The 23337-nt window shown below is 41.2% G+C and overlaps 1 protein-coding gene across 6 annotated transcripts in view; it reads left to right on the top strand.

The window, feature by feature from the left end:
* The window catches only part of oxr1a (oxidation resistance 1a), a 176930-nt gene that overhangs the window by 120032 nt on the left and 33561 nt on the right, over positions 1-23337 (top strand). For 5 of the 6 annotated variants that reach the window (XM_086219158.1, XM_086219155.1, XM_086219153.1 and 2 more), the window contains 2 exons: positions 9878-9960; positions 21496-21603. In XM_086219158.1, the coding sequence (XP_086075284.1) occupies positions 9878-9960; positions 21496-21603 (191 nt within the window). Of the gene's footprint in view, positions 1-9459; positions 9578-9877; positions 9961-21495; positions 21604-23337 lie in introns of those variants that run through there. The other variant, XM_086219160.1, reaches the window with a different exon arrangement.

Raw genomic sequence — 23337 nt, 5'->3', positions numbered from 1 at the left:
AATTGACTGTAGGTGTGGCAGTGAGAGCCAATGGTTGTCTGTCTATATGTGTTGGCCCTGCCATGGACTGGTGACCTGTCCAGGGTGAAACCCACCTCTCGCCTGAAGGCTGCTGGGATAGGCTCCACCCCCCCCCCCCGACCCTTAACAGGATAAGCGGAAGAAAATGGATGGATGGATGGAATCAGGTTGTATCATTTTTCATCAAAAAATATTTAACAAAGAATTAGGGGTGTGCATGTAACCCAATGAGGCAAATTCAATATACATCTTTATACATGTCCACTAATATGATGCATCTTTAGTCCTTTAAATATGACACAATTTTGCCCTGTCAAAAAAGGATATATGGTGCAAGACAGCAGGGTTAGTCATAGAAACAAAAGAAACAATACAACCAACAAAAACAAGATGTTTATACTGTAAGTTGCAAGAAAAAATCCTGATACAGTTATTAAATCCATTAACACACATGAGAGGAGACTTAAACAGAGTTGTCGTTGTCTGTTACTTCAGGTTTCATATGAAGCATGTTGTGATTTTGGCAAGAAAGAATTGGACCACTTACACCTTTTATGCTTGAAGCTGAAGGTGTGTAACTCACATTCATCCCACTGTGGTGTCATGGCATCTCTAGATGTGGTCAGGGGCTTAGTTCTGTTTCATGCCCACCTTCCCCCCGCTACCTTTTGCAGCACCATCTTCCATCTTTTTTTAACAGAACCCGAACTTGACCTTAATCCACACTCTCACTTCATGTGCATTTAGTGATGTGATGAGAAATCTTGACACGTTGAAACTTTCGGTGGGAATCACTTGTTGTGTTTGTGATGAAGAAACAAAAATGGCCAAAGTCAGTGATGCCAAAAATGAAATCTATGCTTATCATGTTGAGATGTAGTAATACAGGAAAGGTTGTATCATGTTTATCTCCGTGAGTCCTGTCCAGCTTTTACAGATACAGGTTTTTTAATCAATGCAGCCATATCTTACAGATAAAATCGGGTGCAAATTGTTGCATCAGTGAATTCCTAATGTTTGCTAATTAACTGATAAATCAATACTTTTCGCACCCAAGTCTGTTCAGCCATTTTGCAGTGTTTTCCAACAACCTTGTTATTGTACATGGTTACAGTTAATATAAGAGGACGCAGTAGCAGCTAAAGTGCTCTTTTTCATTTAAAACAATATGAATTGGAGCAATTTTCCCACAAGGTGGAATTACTGCTGTAGAATGCCAATTTCTACCACTCCTCACTTTTTTTGAACATATTCTTTAAATTTTGCATAAGGGCCTACACTAGGGCAACATTCATGTGCAAGCCATCTCAATTTTAATTGACAGTAACGTGTGTGAGCAAAAACTCACATCAGCACCAACCAGAGACCTCCTTCTGATCTTGAGAATGAAGAGAAGGGAACATCTCACCGTATAAAGAATTTAAAGCACATTAGCAGCAACACAACAGGAGTGTGATTAGTCTGCATGGGGAGAGTGTTAATGAGAGGACAGGGCAGATCGTCTGCCTCCTGTTCTAGCATGGACATATGCAGACACACGCATGCACACACACACACACACACACACACACACACACACACGATTGTAGTTCAGCAAAGTTTCTGATAAAAGCTGACTGGTGTATGTGCTGGTCCGTGGAGGCTAGCAATGTAAAATAGTGCTTAGTAAAAATGGGAATCAAGAGACAGTTCCAGGTGAGAACTTATTGTCCATTCCTGGCTTAATAGTCATTAAATGTATGACACCATATTTTTCTGACTGTTGTGATTTGAAAAACAATTTTGTCAAAGTCTTCAAAATCGGGCTCCACAAAATGTTGCTATTTTATAACTGATTTGGCTGATAGCTGATATTTAACAATCTCGATATTGTCTGTCCTATGAAAGTACCTTCAGTAAGGAAATAGAATGTAGACGATAGCCGTGCATGTCTGCCCATAACGTATAAATACGTTCAAATAAAGTGCATTGCTCCTTATCATTTTACAATTAGCAACTGTCACAAAAACATGCCAGCACTGATATGAGGAATTGGTATGGTCAAAGAGATATGATGTCAATTCTCTAAGTGACAGGTACCGTGGGATGAGTCCCATCCCTTGTTCAGACATGATAAAGCAGATATTGAAATGTGGAAAATCTATAAAGACCCAACTTTTTCTTCACAGAAAAGCAAAGCAATAGTAAGCAATAAAGGAATTGCTAACGAACTGGCCCAGTTAGCAGAATTTAGAAATGTATTAAAGCATTGATCTCTGACCACTTTCAGTTGGATACAGCCGACAGGCTAACTGGAATACGTTGCAGGATAACAGGATAACACCTCAATTCTGTTTGCCACCAGGGGGCGTTATGACTACAATTCAATTTTTAGCTGTAGATGTCTTCCAGCTGGGACGTTTATCAACGTCCAACCATGTAAGGAGGAGTTTAACAGCTTATGATGGTAAATCATTAAAATAAGCTGGCAATGACCACATGGTGTGATTACAACTGAAATATTTCAGAATGTGATATCACTGAATGGCGGCACGGTGGTGCAGTGGTCAGCAATGTTGCCTCACAGCAAGAAGCTTCCGGGTTCAAGCCCAGGCTCATGCACGGGGTCTTTCTGTGTGGAGTCTGCATGTTCTCCCTGTGTCTGCATGGGTACTCTTACGTCCTCCCTCAGTCCAAAGACATCAAGAGGGGACCAGGTTAATCCAGACTCTAAATTGACCGTAGGTGTGGCTGTGAGAGCCAGTGGTTGTCTGTCTATATGTGTTGGCCTGCCATAGACTGGTGACTTGTCCAGGTTGTAACCCGCCTCTCGCCTGAAGGCTGCTGGGATAGGCTCCACTCCCCGCGACCCTTAACAGGATAAGCGGTAGAAAATGGATGGATGGATATCACTGAGGAGTCTTGCATACTCTGATCAGATGGAAGAGAATCTCATTAAGTCTGTGTGAGGAGTTGATTTTAAGAAATTGTCCCTGAAAATTGATGGAAAAAATATCAAACTTTGTTTATTTGGTGAATTTTGAGGCATAGTTTTCTACTGTTCCACTGCTGGAGTTTGTTGTGTGCTAAGAAGAAGTCACCTGTCCATTGGGGGTCTAGAAAATGCTGTGAGGAGGGAAAGGTCTCTATCTGCTAGTCCAACACTAAAAATGATGGACAAAAACCATATTTCCCAAAAAGCTTGCGTGCTCATTTTACTTTTCAATGTTGAATTGCTTACTTCAGCTCCTATGTATGTTGTGTTTTTCGTCATGCAAATAAAGCAGTTGTAAAATACTGTCCAACAGCATACTCTGTGGAGGTCACACACTCACTCCACACTATTAGGGAAGCTCTCAGCTCCCTGAAACACAATAATACTTTGCTTATGGTATATGAAGCTTGTAGTACATGATAGATGACTTTCCCCTGGGAAAGGTATAGGCCCGTCAGATTTGTTGCTCCTCTTCTTTCCTGTATTGAGGTAAATGTTAATTTATAAGTGTACGCAGACTGAAAAGGAGTGAGGTTCAACTACTGCTGTTTCACGTGTGGTATTTGATATAAAGCTGTTATGTACACCCACAAATTCATTCTGAAGAGCGTACGAACGTAATAACTTATGATCATTGGCAGCATGGCTCTGAGACAGAGTGACTGTTTAGCAACCAAATGGTTGCTGGTTCAATCACTTCCCCCAGTGACCATGTAGAAGTGTCCTTGAGCAAGACACTGAACCCCTGATTGCTTTAATGAGTATTTTGTCACCTCTCAGGGCAGCCTTCACCATGAGAGTGTGTGTGTGTGTGTGAGAGAGAGAGAGAGAGAGAGAGAATGAGAAGATATTGTCAAGTGCTTTTGGTGCCATTGACATAAAAAGGGGCTACATAAAATGATTCCATTTATAATTTTTGATAAGATGGTGTTCATGTTCAGTATTGTTTACCTGATGAACATCAGCATTTTAACACTGTCTTTATGAGCATTATAACATGCTGGTAATGACATTTATCTCAAAACACGTATGTGCCCAGCAGTGATGCTAGTGTCATGTGTTCAAGGGTAGAGTGTCTCACCTCTCAAATGACCTTTGGCAGACACTGACTTGCAGAGAGCACACAAAGTTGACAGCAACCACTTTTTGCCTGTCACCAATGGCTCACAGGATTAACATAAATTATGGTCTTGTTTTAACCTATACGGCTATAAATGATGAGCTGCTTGTGGAATTTGGTACTCGTCTCCTCTTTGACTGTGAGAAAGAAAGACAGACAAGTCTGACTTTAGTGAATCCATGGAGGAGCAGCAGGCTGAGGTTTGCGTAACAGTCAGATACAATAAGGATCAGATTTATGTCAGTACAATGCCCTAACATACGCCTGGGTACTTCTGTTATAAATGTTGTGTTGCCAAACAATGGAAAGGATGTGGGAAAATCTCACCGTTTATCACGTCATGTCACACAACCTACAGTTAGGAAATGCAAGTACACGGCTGGACTTAACTGCAGGCTTTTGATTTATATTTCACAGATACTAACATGCTCCAAACAGCCCAGCTACTGAGTCTGTCCTGCCTCCCACACCCAATTTTAAAACAAAGTCTCAGGCAGTTGAACCAGTCCTGTGCAGCACCTGTTCAGTTCGCTGTTGCCTCCCCAACTGTTTGGGGTTTTTCTAAAAATAACATCTGGGGTGGACTGCATAGCCAGCAGGCAGGAAAAAAACAAGGAAGCTGAGGGAAATTGGCTGTCTGTGTATTTTATCATACCATGAGGGAATGTTAGTCAGATTGTTGTTGACTCTCATATTCCCAGCCCGCCTCAGTTTGTCATGGCCATGTACAAAGTGCGGGGACTGTATATTTAGCAGCTGTGATTCATACTCAACAGATTGCCGGGGTACAGCACACTGTGTGTTTGTGGAGTCAAATATTGTGCCTTTGAATTGAAATTCTTTGCAGCTGTTGGACGTTATACTGTGCCTTAAACGAAGCTGAGCTGTAGAATACATGAGAAAAAAGAATTATTTTGTGTTTATTGTTACAGATGTTGTGGTTGACTTGGGATTTTAGTGGGATTTGTTAGTTTTGCATTCACTGAAATAATGAGCAAGTGATGATATTTTTGGTTGGTCTGCACCAAACAAGCTTGTTCCCTTCCATTTAAAGAATATGAACTATAGGCCATCTCTGTGACACCACAGCACTTCATTTATAAGATCCTCACAGCACTTGATATCTTTATTTTAAAACCTCACAATAATAGCAGAATGACAGGAGAGTTTTGTGTCGTCTTTTCTGTTTGTTTCTGCTCAAAACTTTTCAGAGTTCTCACCTCACATTGAGATCCTTGTGAGAGATCTTGAGAATGCAACAGCATAATACTTTTTGACAGATATTGTTCGAAGCTGTAGCCTTTCATTTAATGTGTAAATGAAAGAGAAAACAAAGTATGCTGCTACGCTCGAATTTTTAATCTGCATCCATTTTCTCACAGACCACCCATTTCTTTTTTCTTAAAGTTTTCTTTTTAATTTTTATCCCTGTTATCTGCAAAGCCTTGGCTTACATGGTGTGCCACTGCGGTGCCCCCACCACCCATTTCACTCTTAATTCATTTTTTAAAAGCCTCAGTCTAGAAATATGTCACCTAGCGGGGGTTTGATCACAATTTTCATGCCACAGACCCCACAAAGGCACATACACTTGTGGAGCTGCAGAGAAGTGAGGGCTAAACCTATTGTTTGATTATATAATGTATTGATAGCTGACAAATTTGTGACAAAAAAAACTCTTGACATCTCTAATTCGACCACTATAACAACTCCAGTGTGGTTTGGTGTAGATTCAGTACGTCTGAAGCTCTGCTGGTGGGATGGACACTATTCTAAAAGACTTTTCCTCCTCCACTATCCGGCATGTCTTGTCTCTCCAGTGATTTTTCAGTTTGGTTGAGATCTGGTGGCTGTGGAGCCCATAGCATATGATAAGATGACATAATTTCTCTTCTCACAAAACTCCTCCTCTTCTGCATCAAACTGTAATTATTTGAGGTAATCTGCTTCAGTTTGCTGTGTGTGTGTGTGTGTGTGTGTGTGTGTGTGTGTGTTGTGGTCCATGCGACACAATCGTTTTAACACACATTTATTTGCTATGAAAGTCGTGGCATCTTGTGACTCTTTGCATCTTGTATCAGTAGAAAGGAGCAGTTGTTTTCCCCCAGCCCACAGCAGTTCCTTTCATTGTATGTAAGACACCAGTGTCTCTCTCACTTGACCCAGTGTTTTTGTAATTGAGGCCAATAATGAGACAAGTAAAATGTACTTTATGGGAAATAACAACAGTAAAATAGCTTATGCTGTCGTAACTGCTGTTGTACTTGGTTGAACAACAAATTGGATAACTAGAGACCTCGGCTCACCTCTGGTAGACTTTTTTTTTGCTGCACTGTTAAAGAAAAATAACTGAATTTCCTTTGTCTAGGTTGGCAGTGGCCACAAGCCCAGTTCTTCACACCTTTCTGGTGCTGCGTCTGCATCTCTATGTGGCAGATTTAGCCATTTTGAGCATTTTATATCATGCTGTCTCAATGTATACTGTGGAATATGTTGGTGTCAATGCTGGAAAATAATAAATGCATATCAGGAACAGAGGAAAAGTCATAGCTGAGATGTAATCCTCTCATATTTTGACCGTGAAAATATGCTTGAGTGAAAATCAAATTTCCAATACATCACCGAATCTGGATGGGATCACATGAAGCAAACGGGCTGTGATTGTGGATTTAGCACTAGCTTTGTTGTTTAGAAGGGGTGCTTATATAGAGACAACAGATGTTCCTGCTTTCCTGTGGAGTGGAGCCTTTGTTATGGAAGATGTCCCAGGGCTGAGCTTTGCTGTGTGTCTTAAGTGTGAATAAAATGTCCATTCCTTGTGCCGCCATCCATGGTGAGGTTTTTATTTTAGACCAATGGCTGCCTCACCATGCACAAACACCCCTGCAGATGCTAATGAATATCTCCTATTTTCTTTTGTTCTCTCGTTCCGTCTTGATCTTCGTAGCTCTGTCCTACTCCTCTGCCATATTCTTGGCAGTTTGAGGTATTGAAGGTGATATTTTGTCAACCCTGATCGTACTCACCCTGCACTCTGGGTTTTCAGCTGTAGGTAAGCCTGTCAGTCTTTGACAATGAATGAATGAATTTTTGATTTCCATGTCTGGTCACCTTGGTGACCTTTCCCATATGGAGTTATTACATCAACTAACAACGAACCAAGCATTCCTGCATTCACAGTCATCACTGACCAGTATTTGAGTGTCTTCAGTGCTACAGGAGATATCAACTCCTCTTCTGTTCATTTACATATATTCATACTCACGCACACACATGTGTTCGTATCTACTAACATATTAGTGCATGCGCTTCTTGTCCAAACACAAGTGACTGCATGGTATCTGTACCAATTAGGGATGGACAATATTGGATTTTTTTAGTTTGGGATATGCCAATATTTTACAGCTGCTTTGACATATAGCCGATATAATCTGTATAAAAACAAGTTCATATAATATCTACATTTGGTAAATACTGTAAAACACACAAAGAGAACTTGAAACATTTTGGAAAACCTCATTCATCACTGTAAAGTCAGCATGAGCAAGCATGCCTTGTACTGATTGTAGTCTCACTCCTACATCTGATCATCCAAAGTGTCCATCATATTATCTATCATATGTATCTTTCTCTTTCTATACCATGAATTTGAAAGGTAGTCAGACATGGCAAAAGTACTGTCAAATAAATATTCAACGAATGCTTCGTGTTGGATGATTGTCAAATCTAAACTAGGTACACAAACTTTGATATAAATACTTCTCATAAATCATGGCATAAAGGGCAATTTAAAATGAAATGAACTTCATCCCCTACCAATGTCAAATATTTATTGTCTCTGCGATGCCTTTTGATTACTGAAACCCATGTACTGTAGATGATAGGCACCTTTGAATGACCTGCAACTGCACAGTTGGTTGTATTTCACTGTAAGCATGGAGTCATTGTTATCGTGTGTGTGTGTGTGTGTGTGTGTGTGTGTGTGTGTTTTACTCAGGCATCTGGAGTTCCCTGTTTGTCAAACCTTTTACCTGTAGAACAACTGAAGCAGGAAGGGATTATTTGACCATCTGACACTAACTTTGATCTTGTGAGTTTACTGGAAGCTAATTGTAAAAAAAAAAAAAAATTAGGGAAAAAAAAATCAAAAAAAGTTATCCTCAATTTATGGGATTTTTTTTATTCCTGCACTAAATACTAGAATCCATAAGTGCTTCAAATTTTTCAAGAGTTAAGATGATCAATTAAATTAACAATCCATTTTTAGAGTAACTCCCTTACAGCTTAAAGACGTCTTCAAAATGTCACACAGGGCCACAAGATCTAGGTATTCCTGTGTCAGAAGTCTACAGATTGGAAACTGCTGCTCTAACATTAAATACATTCATTGAAATGCAGCATCGTACCCATGCAGTTGTATATTTCAGGAGGTGAACCCAGTATCAGCGCTACTAGACAAAAATTTACACCTGAAGCGGCTCTGATTTCCCCTCCCTCTCACTTTCTGTGAGGTAATCTGAGCCCCAAAAATAGCAGCACTGGTGCATGAGTCATGTTTTGAGCTATCTGAGAAGCCTTATGGGAATGAAAGGGATAAAGGGACTCTCGTGATGCAAACCACCCAAAAACGAAACTTAAGGGAGGTGTCTGAGGGCACTGGGTCAACAGAAGTCTCAGAGTTGTGTTTGACTCAAATCAATGCTCAGGCTTAAGGATCCCCTGTCTTATGCTTATTTGCCCCTCCTCCCTTTTCTCAGCCCAAAGTCAAAAACCGTGAGGACATTTTCTCCATCTTCTGCAGTCCCAAGAGTCTGTCTCCAGCTTCTTTCATCTCCCATCCTATCTTTTGCTTCCGTCTTTCATCTTCTGCCTCAGTATTCCGTCCACCCGCTTGCCTTCATCTTCTTGCCTTCGCCTGTCCTTACCCAGCCCCCATCTTCTTCAGTCACCGTACACACTCATTTTCCCTGTTCATATCCAGTTACACCCTCCATATCTTATTTTTTTCATTTTCCAACAAAAATATCCATTTCACCACTGTCACTTCCTCATATTCTGTCTTCTGCCTTGCTTCATACCAACATCAATCCGAGAGCTTCACATTTAATAGTTTTGTACTGTCTAGTTCTTCCTCATAAAAAGTATGAATTGTTTCCTTGTAAATGCCTAAAGACAACTTAAAGTAATGTAAACACTGTGAATCAACACCTCAACCCACCCTTACACCTCCTCAGCTGCCACTTTTCCACGCAACATCCCCCATTACCCAACCACCATGTAGCACTGAACACCCTCCCTTCTCTCTCATCCAACCCTGTAGTTCAACCCCCTTTTTTCCTTCCCCTCCATATGCAGCTTTCCTCTCCTGTCAGTCCTCTCAGCCTCGCATCCAGAGCGGCGTCCTGATGGAGGTCAGCCTGGTCTCTTTCTGCCGTGAGAGGCAACAGGGGGAGAAAGGCAAGGTGAAGTGCTTTCAACAGCTGTCATTGCTCTGTATGGTGATCTAGGACAAGAACAGGGAGAGAGAGAGAGAGAGGCAGAGGAGGACAGTGTGAGAGAGAGCAAGAGACAAAGCGTAGAAGCAGAGCGAGAAGGAGTGAGAGAGAGAAAGCCGCCCGGCTCTCGCAGCTCACATCGCTGGCTGGCTGGCTCACTGTTGACGAATGAGCTGTCTATCCACGGGGCTGGGAAACGGCAGCTTGTGACAAGCTGGGGAGAGAGGAACATGAATGTAATGCGTACCTTGCCTCGCCTGCTTACAGATACCGGCCAGAAGAAGACTCCAGAGAAGAAGGATGGAAGGCGCATGTCATTCCAGAGACCCAAAGGAACCATTGAATATTCTGTGAGTAATGGACACACAAACTCTGCTTAGTCTGTGTAATGTTATTTGTTTTTGTCTATCTTGTGCTCTCTTGCTGCTGCTATCAATGTGTGTCTGCTGTTGGTGGTTTCTGTTTCCCTGACTAGCTTCAGTAATAGTGTAGCAGCAGCCGTTGTGTTTCTGTCTTATCACAGCACCGTGTCTGACCATGCTTGCAAGCTCATTAGTGAAGAGAGAAGCAATTTCAGGATTTTGCCAGTGTAACACGTGCATCTGATTCCTAAACTTGAGTGTGTGTGTGTGTGTGTGTGTGTGTGCGTGTGTGTGCGCGCGCAATGCACTAGCCAATTGAAAGCTTATGAAAACAATGTATCCTCTGTTAAAGACTTGCTGTACAGCTGCTTTGTTTTGCATGTGGCTATAACAGAGGGAGAGAGGGTTTGTAGCCCCCCTGTACGTTTGTCCAGCTAGACCAGAGACAGACAAACAGGAGAACTGGCAGGATGTGTATTTGTTTTTCCATTCTTACTCTGTGCCACATATCAGCAGGCATTCCACCACAGAGCTCGCTGTGCTCACGAATGACCTTCCAACTGCGTTGTCATTTCTATTGATTTAGCTGTTGTGTAGGTGAAGGGGAGGGGATGAGGCGATAGAGGAGGGCATTGGTTCCCTGGCGTGAACTGAAAATGGAGCCGTCTTTGCTTTGCCTGGTAATGTTCTTGAAATGACCCTCAAATCCAGCTGCAATCGGACAGCTTTTCCTCACCTCTCTCCGTGGCAACAGTGAGGAGTGGGATTGCTATGGCTCAGTTCCCTCTATGTGTCTGTCTGCTAAGGAGAGAGGAAGCAATGACAGAGAGGAGACGAGGGGATCCACTCTGTTATAGTCTACCAAACTCCCCTCTTCCCCCTCCTGTGTTTTGACAGTCACTATACCACCATGTCCCTCAGACCATTTCCCTGGGCTTCTGTAGATATTGTAGGTTTCACTCGGATCAGCTCCCTTCCCCCATCTCCAACACTGGAACAACATCGCCTCCCCAACCCGTCAGTCATCCTACACCTGCTGATTGACAAGGCTTGTTTACCTTGCTGGAGCTTGAACAGCCTAAACCGTGACAACAGGATATTTGTCAGAGTCAAAGCACTGTGTCATGGCATTGGTATGAGTGAACAGAATCAGCAGGATGGATAGAATTGCTGGCAGTAAAGAAAAATAGGGAGTAATTTAGTCTTTAGCTTTTGGAGGGACAGATTCACATCTCAGTCACACGGCATTCCAGTCCTGTTGTCAGCCATCACTCTTTCTTACTCTTTCCTGCGTATTACCACCTACTCGATTGCTGATAGTGTGATGGATGGACCAAGCACTGCCAATGATTGTGTCCTGTCACCTGACTTGTTTCAGTGGCACATAGCAAGAAGGCTTGGGGTCAGCAACTGTGTTTAAAGCAGTAAAATCAAGCCCCTTTGTGAGCCTTGGAGTCTCTTTTACACGGTGAGAGACACATGGCCGCCGGTGTCCCAGTGATTGAGAAACAGCTTTATCTTAACCTGATCTCCTGTGCTGAGGGGACGGCCAGCGATGTTTCCTTATTTTGTTCTCCCCCAGATTACTTTATAATCTATTGCCCAACGTCCACAGGAAAAATGCCTCCTTATCGATAGCATCTCCCTCCCTCTCCTTCCCCTCTCTCACCCTCTACCTCACACGCAGGCTTTCTCTGATTTTTTTTTTTTTTTTCTTATTGAGAAATAACCTTAACAGCTGCAACCGGTCTGCCTAGACACTGATAACGCCAGTCCATTCAACCAAGTCCAGCAATTGGCTGACCTGCATCCAATTAAAAAATGTTTGAACTCTGTGGGAACAACAGAGATAGATGAGGAGACAGAAAGATGCAGACGGAAGGGAGGCACAGAGCAGCTCAGGGGTGGGCCACTCAGGTTTCTCTCTTCCCATCAAATACCTGGGAGGACAGCGAGTCAAAGTCAAACTAAATGAAGCTCTGGAAGAAAGTGCAGACCACTCATCCCACCACAGATGTAGATGCCACCCTTTGGATTTGCCTGAACTTGAGGGAACCCATGAGTGTTTTGCATAATCAATAGATGGCTTTAAAGGAGAACTATAATTTGCCACATCTTAAGTTTGAGGTTTAGTTATTAGGATCTCTTTTAGCCAATGGCTTGAGTCCTGTGGTAATACATGTTGTTGCTTGGACCATTGATAAACTTCCACTTTGTGAAATCAATCTTGAAAATAGTGACACCAGTAAAGAAGTAGTTGTATCAACCAACAGAAGCTGTAAGTGACAAACTTGTTTTTTCCCCCCTACTTTTTTTTGCTACATTCTGAGGTCAGTCATAACTGATAGAGAAAAAAGTGTAAAACTATTTAAGCATGTACCCCACATGATACCATAATTGTTGAGTCTTTTGTTTTAAGTTCACACTCTGGGGTGCCTTGTAGTTTTCTCAGCGGAAGTGGCACAGTAATCATTATATTTGTTTGCCGTGTCACCAGAGAGCAGTGGCAAGATGCACATTGTCTGTTCCTGGTTTGTAGGCCCGTAGAAGAAAGAAGGAACTTGTCAATATTCATATTATCATTCTGGCCAAGCAGTGAAATAGCCCTGTGTATGTGGCATCTAGTGGGTTATAGCAAGTCGGAACAGTCAGTCAAAATGTTTAACATATATATAGTAGAAAATGTAATGATTACCAGAAGTTCCAATGTGACTTTTTTCCTTCCTGATACCATCAACAGTTATGAAGAAGTACACACAAAGAATGAAGCCTTTGTGTTAACACCTACTTTGATAGCCACCCTACAGTCTTGACACTGTATGCTGTTTTATTTTCCATCTAATGTTACATATCAACAAATTCTTCTTCACAGGTCTAATAAGGCAGTTGGTAGTGGAATCACAACACTGCTTCCCGTGTGGGCTTCAGCTGCTGTGAAGAATAATTGATGTCCTGTATATCATAACTGAGCTAATAAGGAAGTAGCAGGACTAATAAATTTTGCAGGATCAGAAGAGTGCATAGACTTGCATGCTCACTGAGACTACGCTGTGTTTTTAGCCAGTATTGGATGAATACCGGTGTCAGAATTTGAGCAACTTTAATATTGACCTCTGCTGCATGGAGCGCTGCTTGGCATTATTTCAGTTTAGCATAGCATGACAGTATCTTATCAGTCAGTCCCCCACTTTAATCCAGTCAGAAGTATCGAAACAACTATTAGTGATGGTACCTTCAGACAATGGATTCAAATAACTTTGGTGAACCTCTTACTTTTTCTGTAGAGCTGCCATGAAGTTGTTGTGTTTTTTTTATTGCAAGTTCTCAAAAAACCTTTGCACTGATTGCCATGAAGTTTGGCTCAGATGCTGAACTACTCTTGAGAGAATTTATACTGTTTTACCATTACATCATATAGTACACTATTTTATATCTACAGTATAATTATTATGTGCAAAGCACTGTTGACATTGTTGAGTTTTATGTCTACACATTGTGTTAACAAGCAAGATGATATCTGTCATCAACTTTGCTGTGTGTCATAAAGCTCATTCCTTGTTTGTGCTGCAAATCATTGGGAGGCCAATGAAAGCATGAGCAGAGCTGGAGCCTGACACAAGGATGAATGTGTGAAGGGGAAAAAATGAGACGCCAAACTTCTTGTCCCCTTGAAAAAGACAGGATGCTGTGACTTATGAAGTCCCTAAATTTAGGTCTGTAAATGATCAGCAAGGGTGTAGTTGCGCAAATGCGCATGCCATTAGGGTAGAAACGACAGTCACCATGGCAACTGTCATGCTAAAGCTGGGCTTCATCCTTCATTATAGAATTAGGAGTGAGAGCTGCTCGAATGTAGCATTATGGGCGATTAAACCACTTTTATTTCTAGTTTAGTTGATCCACTGTTGATTATGGTTTCTCTCTTTGCACTCACTTTCTGTACTTGCAAAGATGATACATATTAGATGGAATCCTTGAAAGTGAGAAAGTTACAAAACATAAAGAAAGTAGTTAACAGCACATCAGCTTGATCAGCAGTTTTTCTGTAGTAAAATTTGCATGTTTGCCTCGTCAGATATTTTCCTGGATCAGCTACTCACAAAATAATGTGTTAGCAGCAATGCATTGCTGTTATTGTTGTTGGTTTTCAGAGCTGGTTTTGAGAGCCTTTTTATGAGAAATTCTGACAGTCAAACACTTCTCTTTCTCTTGAACATCTCCTGTTTGGGTTGTATACTCTCAGTTTTTAAATGACGTTACCTTACCCTCAGAAAATACTTTTTCTCTAACATTAACACTCTGGTTTCTTATTTTTTCTCTATCCCGATGCTTTTAAATTTGCTAAACTGCCATGTTTGCAGGGGTTATATTCTCTGACCACCAGCTATGGCATCTGAAACTGCGTTTCTCAGTCTGAAGGCTATGCGGAGGATTTTTGCTAAATGGTCGTATAAATTGCTTGTGTCTTACACGCAAAGTGTTGTTGCACTTAGGACAAGCATCAACTCTGGTGGAATCTATCCAAACTCAAAGTTTAGCTCTCAAGAGTAGCATCTCTGTGCTGCAACATACATCTGTGTGAGACACGCTTCGCCCCTCACACGGCGTAAGAGAGAATGAGACCTCTTGTCTGAATTAAGAATCGGTGAGGTGTTTTATATAGCAATAGCCTGACAACCAGGACACTTATTTACTCAATTTCTCCAGGCCCTTTAGCAGAAGCTTTATTGATAGTCCTACGTGGGGCTTGTTTAATACCAGGGTTTGGTAGTCATCCCAGTTTGATTTATCTCTCTCCAACAAGGTGACTATTAGCTTGGTGACAGTCACTCTCAAGATGGCTGCCACAAAATCCTTCTACCCTTTTACGTGAAGGATGGAGGGCACCCGAACAGGAAGAAGCTTAATTATTCATCCCCAGTTTTAGACGAATAATGGCTATTATTGACCAAGAGCGTCAGAAGATAGGGTCCCCCTGTCATTAGTGGCTATGAACCTGATTGTGATTGCTCTCTCTCCCTCTTCCCCTCCTCTCATTCTCCTGCCAATATGCCAATGACAGGTCTTTATCATCGGGTCACATTTGCATGTCTCCTGTCCTTCCACCTAATTGAGTTACAGATAGCTCTTCTTACAATGCAATCAATGTCTGCATCTCTGACGTTCTTGGAGTCTGATCCATGTGTCATTTTAGTGCCGCCCTGACACATGAAGCAAGTTGTGTAGTTGTATTAAAGGCCTGTGTAGACAAAGAGATTTCCAAATCTGAAGTCATGCTATATTGTCAGACTTGGTGCTTAACTTCCCAGGGGTCTCCATATTTACTTAATTGGACACAAGATATATTTACCCATATTGATCGGTTGAGATTCTGTTGAAAAAGCCAACGAGTGCCATGGGTCATGTTTACTTGGAAGTATCTAGTTTTTACAGTTTCATTACATACTTCTTGATTTGATGGGCCACTTATGACCTTAAACGTGTGTGACCTTGCTTTTAGAAGCTTTAAATGTCTTGTAAACCCAAATATTCGAAAGTTTGGTTTTGTGCTGAGCAACAAAGAAGCTATAAAGCTAAAAATAAATAGTTCATGGATGAGACAGTAGCAAATAGCACCCAGGGAGAATCGATGCTCTGTGCTTTAGCTGCAGCTGAAAGGCTCTGACACTGTAGGAGCCCTGCTGTTCATTAACTCTTCAACTTCCCAACTAAACAAACGCTTACTTTGTAATTTAAATCCAGAAACCTTAAAATCTTCTTTCATGCATGTACCGGGGACAGCAGCCAAATATCTTGCTGGTGATTGTAAATATTTTTAGGACAGGATGATTTGGTGGTTGGTAATTTTTGATGGCTAGGGAGGGAACATTTTGTCTTTGTCCTTTTCTATATGACTGTAAAAACTTGGCAAAAACATATTCATTGGCATTACAGTAACACACAGAGACTTTAGATCTGCTCTGTGGTGTTTCCTGTTTAAAGACGATATATATTCCATACTGACATGCTGCTGTTGTGTAACCAGACAGTACTGTACTCTCGACTGTGCTAATGAGATAGAAAATCCCGTAAGTCTTTCTACTGTCTTAAGATGTCTTACTGTATTTGGTGTTTTTCATGACACCTACAAGGAGGGGTTCTACTGTTCAGCAGTCAGGAAACATACAGCTGTCTCATGTCATGTGGTTGCAGACACTCTCTGATTTAACCATTGGTTTACAGACCTAAAGCTACAATATCATTATGTCTGTTTGTGTTTAAAATAAAAGCAGCTGACATCAGCCTCCTGAGCCAACACTGTCGCGGCGTTTTTTATTTCATCTTGTTTTGCATTAGCAATTTGCAATATGAAAACAGTGATTATCATCATATCATGTTGAACTGGTTTTATAACGGGACTAACAGAGCCACGTGTGTTTGTCTGACGGTTTGAGCAGTAACATGAGGGATATTTCAGTAGGAGGGGCAAGATGGCAGGACCCTGGAAGACAAACTGTTTGTTAACTAGAAAATTGGTGTGTTTTGGAATGATGATGAGATGCAATATGGCAGCCTCATGGAAAATTAAAATAGCACGACAGCACAGCAACATTTAGCATTCGCTCATGTGAGCTTAAGTAAGTTGCTTGACTTCCTTGTCTTCCTCCGTCTGTGCTGACACTTTTTCTGTATTTTTTGATAATACTGAAGTCACAATAAAGTTGCCCTCAGGTACATATTTTTCTATCAAAATCCCTGAATTCAGATAAAGGTAAAGCAATGGCAATGCTTTAATTCTGGCTTTGTTCACATCTAAAAAGATCACTTTGAATATTAAAACATTGGAGAACCTTTCTACAGTGTTTAGGGGTTGAATTGATTTGGAAAATAACGTATAGCTGCTGAAGCATAATTGTGTGTGTTTTGTATCAACTGTAGTTAAAAGCTTCAACTCTTGATGGGATTTACCTGATTTGCCAAAATAGTGCTGATTTAAAAAAAAAAAAAAAAAAAAAAACTCATCCAGAAGGATGTGAACACGAACATCAATATTTAAGAAGTTTGGAGAAGCGTATTATTTCTGTGCTTCATGTGATTTCATCATGTGAACCATTGTTTCTTTGTTTTGTTTTACTGCTTACTATCAAAGTGTGTTTAGATCGGCAGATGGTCATCAGGCCCAAGTGCTAACCCAGGGTTTTGAAATCGGGTTGTAAGGGTCATGTTAGCAAAGTACGCGCCAGAAAAACACATATTAATGTGCATGGAAATGTGCATAGTTTTCATCAATGCAACTGTAAGAATAGTGTCAATGGATGCAGTGAAACTCAGCATTAAAGCACATTTCCTGTAATTTCGTGTGAAACAACAGGTCTGTAAGGAACAGCAGAATAATGTCAGAAACCTTATTTTCTTATCGGTCTGATAAATCAACTTTTAGATAATATTGTCCAAATTTATGGAAACTGGCAGCTGATCACCCTTTTCTGTATAAAACAGTGACTTCAACATTTTACTGTCACACTTTAGTCACACGCCGGTCCGTCCCACATTGAAAGAATTACCCCCACATTCCCAACCTGACAGCCAGGAATCCATCAGGTCCACAAGCACCTGATGTTTCACAGTCCAGCTACGTCAAATTCACTGTCCAAGTTTCTGTGCAGCCTCCACTGGATAATCTTCACTCTGATCAAATAATTGAGTTACATGTGGTTAGATAAACAAGTTGTGTAAACTTAAACATCTCAAACTGTATTATGAAATGAAATGTGAAAAATGAAATATGAAGGAAGCTCTATGATGTTAATCACTTGTAGAAAATGATCAAATTACCATTTAATCAAGCTGGACAATTAAATCAGCTGAACAGAAGGCTGTTATTGTGTATCCCCACGATGACCCTAGAAGAAGAAGTCTGTTTAACAGGACAAATTGCAGATTGGTATTACAGAAGTCATGTTTTTGCTTGTCACTAGTTAATGAAGGGAAAAGTAAAAGTCGCAAATTTCTACACTCAGTTACTCATCTAGAATCGTAAAGTTTAAACCATGCTTTCCTCTTCTGCCTTGTAATCGACATGTCATCCATGGAACTTCTGCAAGTCAAAGTGCAACAATTCTGTCCATCTCGGTCCAGGTCTGCACAATTTTCCCACCCAGTTCTTCCAACACAATGGATCCCTCTCTGCCTTGCCCTTTGTTGATTGTTCTCCATCCACATGGCTGAGTGAGAGAGGCTGTGACCCAGCAGTGCGGCTGACGTCCAGTTACATTCATTTTTTGCGTCTCAGGATGTCATGTCCACAATGTCAACCCTGGGTTTAGATGGTGTCTTTAGTCCAGCACACATCAAGAAAGAGGCAGTGGGACATGTTATACAGTATCTGTGCCAAGTGGCTGTCAGTTGATGAGGTTTCAGGATTTCAAAACTTGCTCGCAGTTGTTCTGTGTCACAACCACTTCCATACTATGAAACAAAGCTCCCACACTGTGTTGTTCAACAGTGCAGGATGGCGCTACGAACAAGCAACCAAAAAAGGCTAATGATCAGTGCTCTAGAGCCCAAACAGACGTCACTGCTGTATAACTGGGACTACACATTCATAGTGGTTCATTTTTTACTGGCTGTTTGTGCTTGACTCCTGTGTTCGTGAACAAGCTGTCACACAGAGCACCTCTTTGTCAGTGTTGTTGTTATTACCCTGGCTGCCTGTAGTGGTCCGACAGTACGATTCTAGAAAGGGGATTGGATGGATAATTTGGAGTTTGATTTTTTTTAATTTTTAGTAAGCAATAGATCAGTTGATAATAAATTGTGATGGTAGAGACTATACAATGTATAATAAAAGGATTACAGTAAATACTGTAGTGCAAGTATGATACAAGATTTGACAACCTTGAGAGAGTGAATAGTCACAAGATATCATTTCATTTCAAATAAAGTTAGCAATTAAAATTGGACTTTTATCAGAAGGCCTGTAAAACACAGCTGTTAACTTTAACCCTGCTGAGCCTTCCAGAGGCCATTAGTAGTTTTGTATGACGGAGGAAATATTTTTGATATCTCATTCAACACAGACACACAAGGTGTCACACACATCTGTGTCCTTCTTGACTTTGCATCAATTTACCATAGGGAAACAATATCAGTGCTAAAATTCCTCTTCCTCAGCAAAGGCCTAGATTTCCAAGCCCAGCACCATTATTACATAAATGTTTATTTTGGTCAGAGACCAGTTTAAATTATTTAAAATGATTACTCATTGACTAAACCTTTCGACTTCCTTGCTTGTTGTTCATTGTCCAACTCTTTGACAGCAAAGTGTTTCCGATCAGCTGAAATGTTATTATCTTTCATGTTGACCAAAGACTGTTCTCTCCAGTACTGGAGGTACCGTGGCCATCTAGCAAGGAAGGGTTGCTGGTTCAATCCTCACGTCCCCAGGTGACCGTGTCAAGGTATCCTTGAGCAAGAAACTGAGCCCCTAATTCCTCTTTATGGCCCTGCGACGGACTGGCAACCCATCCTGTGTGAACCCCTCGGCTCGCCCAGTGTCAGCTGAGATAGGCTTCAAATTATTCCAAGAGCTTTAAATTCTTTCAGACCTTCATAACATGGTGAGCACAAATTCAGTCTTACAAATTTATGAAAAAATATGTCAACTCTAACCCTCTCATGCGTGAACAGATGAGCATCAATCACTGAGCCAATATCAATCCACCAAGGGTGAATATCAGTCAGAACCGTGTCTGGTCACTAGATCTGTGCATCCTTAAAATGCAGGGCGATGGGTGACCGGACCGTAGACCACACACCTGTGAAACGACTGGCTGTTTGCGTGTCACTGAGCACACTTCATCATTGAAGGATGGACTCGGCTGTGAATGAGCCAGGAGGGAGAATACATGCAGCTGTAGTTTGGTCATGGCATTTGTTTTATTGTGATGCATTTATAGAACAGTTGTCTTATCACTAAGATAAAGTGGCTGTAGCTGCTTTTACTATTCGGTCTACATCAGCGTATTTACTGGGGAAGTACATGTACCGTTTGCAAACAGCGTCTTAGTTTCTGTGTTGTCTGCTTCTTCCTCTCAATGTCAATGTGCGTAGTGTGTTCTTTTAGCTGATTCTGATCCTGTCATGTGTGACAGGCCCTCATACAATGATTCTGTATTACTAATAATCCATCCTGTCTGTCTTAGTTCCCGCTTGTGCAGCAACGTGCCTGTGACTTTGCTGTCTGGGATTCTGCACGTATGTCTGTGTGTGCAAGACTGTTTTCCTGGAAATTATTTGTCATGTCAAGAATCGGAGAAGCTGTCATTCCTTGCTGTTCATTTTGAGATGTTTGCACACATGTAAAGCAGGATGCGCAAAACCGCGCACTCACACACACACACACATGCACATGCTGAGACCCATGGAAGAAGTCCCATGATTGCTGCACTAACACACATTGTCATTATCCTATCCTAATTATACACAGCTCAGAGTCGGCACTGCCTGTCTCCTTCTCTGGGGTTCTTTCCCCTGAGCTTACTTTTCTCACTTATACAACATTTCTCTCACACACAGACATGGTTGTCATCCTTATTTGGAAGGTAGAAAGTCCCGCTGGGCATGTTAGAAGGCTCACTAGTTCAGACACATGGAGCACATCTCTTTTGTATGATTCTTAACTGGTGGAGACAAGCCAGTGCACCTGTGTCACACTGCAGAGTGCAGCAGCTGAGCAGTGGGTGTAGCCTCATGAGCAGCCGCCTTGATCCTCCAGTAACATGACGCTCACTCCTCTGATGCTTATTTGTACGGTTAATATAAAATCACTCATTCAGTTGACTTACATATGAAGACAGTAATAGATGAACTCGATCTTTTTGGCTAACTATACTGAGTAAAATTCATTGAGGAAACATCATAAATTCTATGAATATCAAGATATTTTATGAAGCATAACATTGTAGGAGGGCAGATGCTGGGATAGGCTCCACCCCCATTCCCGCCCCCCACGACCCCAACCCAAATAAGATAAGTGGTAGAAAATGGATGGATGGATGGACATTATACAGTTTTTGTTATAAATATGTACGTATATATTCCATGTGTTTTGTGCAACAGATGTTTTATCGACTCATAGTTATCTCTGCATGTATGACTTTCCGCTGAAAATAAAATTGGTTAGTGAGACCGCTGTGCGCAAAAGTTAGTTTTTCATCGAAAACTCAATGAGTGGATAACTAGATAAAACAAGATTGCTACTGACATTTATGTCAGTTCATATTTCTGCCAGTATCCCATGAGAATCTATTCCTGGTCTGCAATGACAGCTTTCATTTGCATCCAAAATGTAAATCTAGAATGCAAAATCAAAACAAGCCATTAACATCTTTTCAGGTAATAATTATGTAACATTTATGTTCTCTCTGTCTCACATTCACATCTGTGTCACCTACTGAAGTGTTCCTTTTGCAGCTTTAAGGAAATGCCCTGAAAAGAAGCTGGAGAATGATTCTCTGTCCTCTCTCTCGTTTTGTGGTCCAGGTGGAATCGCGGGACACATTGAACAGCATTTCGCTCAAGTTTGACACCACACCCAACGAGCTGGTTCAGCTGAACAAGCTGTTCTCCAGAGCAGTGGTGCCTGGCCAGGTGTGAACCGCCGTGCACGCCTTCACCAATAACACTTCATCACTGTCTTACAACGACCTGATGACGGCAGCCTCTCACTTACCGCTCAGTGTCATCATAGCTCTTTTAGATGTGTTGTCACCAAAGCAGGCAGGGAGAAAATAAGTTGATTTCAATAGTGACATAGTTTTAATACAAACAGGGGTAGTACATGTTACAGCAGCCTGGGAGTGGTCTTGGAAAGCACAGTGCTTCTGATTTTATAGGTTTTCTAATACTAAGCTCAGTCTAATTCTACTAAATAAAACAGGCGGTTGGCTGCTGATTTGTTTTCTTGGCTTTTTTTTGTATGTGTGTGTTATACAGAAACACCCACAACTAGAAATAATACACTTGTCACAACATGTCAGCAGGCCACTGTCCAGAGGAACCACCTTCATTGTGGTCCAGTGTGAAATTAACCAGAATATAAGTTTTATTTATTGGTTTTGGGTGGAAGGCATATCCTGCGTGTTGGGACTGCAGAGACAGACCTGCTGACTCACCGCTCACATCCCTGCTATCTGTCCCACACTTAATCGCTTGCTAATTGCAGTGTCACTTGACCCATTAGGATGCAGTTCATTGCAAAAGACCCATTTTGCCTCTAAAAGGTATTATAATATGTGGAGTGCTTCAATTGCCCCAAAGCTACACATAACAACAAAAATAGCCTTCTTTAGCCTGCACTGTCAGCTCCTCTGGCGCTAATGTTGCTCTCTTCTCATCAGTACAACACCCAAAGTCTAACATTGCTTTTAATGGGGAGAGGGATTGAAGAAAAAAAAAAAGAACATAGTTGTGTTTTTATCCATATTTCCTTTAATCACTATTGAATTGTGTATAATGTAGAGAGATTTTTTATTGATTAATCCCTAAACTCTTTTCTGATTAGTGGATTTAGATTTCCTTCCTAAAGGAAATAGTTGTATCAATTTATAATTTGGGAAATAAGCTGATTTGTTTCCTTGACAACAGTAAAAGGACAAGGTTAATACCAGTCTCTTGTGATTGTTTTCTATTAAGCTACAGCCAGAAATCGGCTTGTTAAGATTAGTAAAAGAAATTTGTGACAACAAAAACTTGGCTCTGATAACATTTTACTCCGATCAGATCTGCTTATCAGATCCTCAGTCACGTTACATTAGGTTAATGTAATCTGTGTTTAGAAGTAGCTGGGTTCTGAAATAACTAGAAACAAAAGATGTCCCTGTGGCAACCTAATTCACGTTTACCATCGCCTGAAAATGGGAAGCAGCAAAAAATGTGGATTATAGATGAACAATATTGGACACATTGAAATACCATCTCTTGCCAGCTAAACTTCACAGGAGCTCTGGAGGCTCGTCAGTAACCTGAGTAGCGCGTTTGTCAGAACAGGTAGACGTTTTGGAAATGAGTTTAAGTACATTTTGAAGTGTCACCTCTATGAGAGGAGAGAGTTACTTTGTGTGGACAACCCTACGAGTGTAGGACCACCAGTGCCAGCTGTGCTGAAGTCAGTGTTTAAATTTGATAATGTGTGTTATCTTGACTTCAACCTGTTTAGGTGCTAATCTTGCCATTGACACTCGACAACCTTTAAACTGTGTTTGGAACTGGTCTCAAAAGACCCTCAAAAACAGCTCAAATATGGCTTTGAGCCTGATATATATGGCTTTAAGCCCAATTATTAACTACTAAGGCCAGAGAGTATATTATATATACTCCTATAAT

Source organism: Aulostomus chinensis, chromosome 11, assembly GCF_037954235.1.
Source record: "Aulostomus chinensis isolate RoL2024-O1b breed Wild chromosome 11, RoL_Achi_v1.0, whole genome shotgun sequence".
NCBI lineage: Eukaryota > Metazoa > Chordata > Actinopteri > Syngnathiformes > Aulostomidae > Aulostomus > Aulostomus chinensis.
The sequence above is the reverse complement of the archived record's forward strand: the minus strand, read 5'-3'. Positions and strand labels throughout refer to the sequence as shown.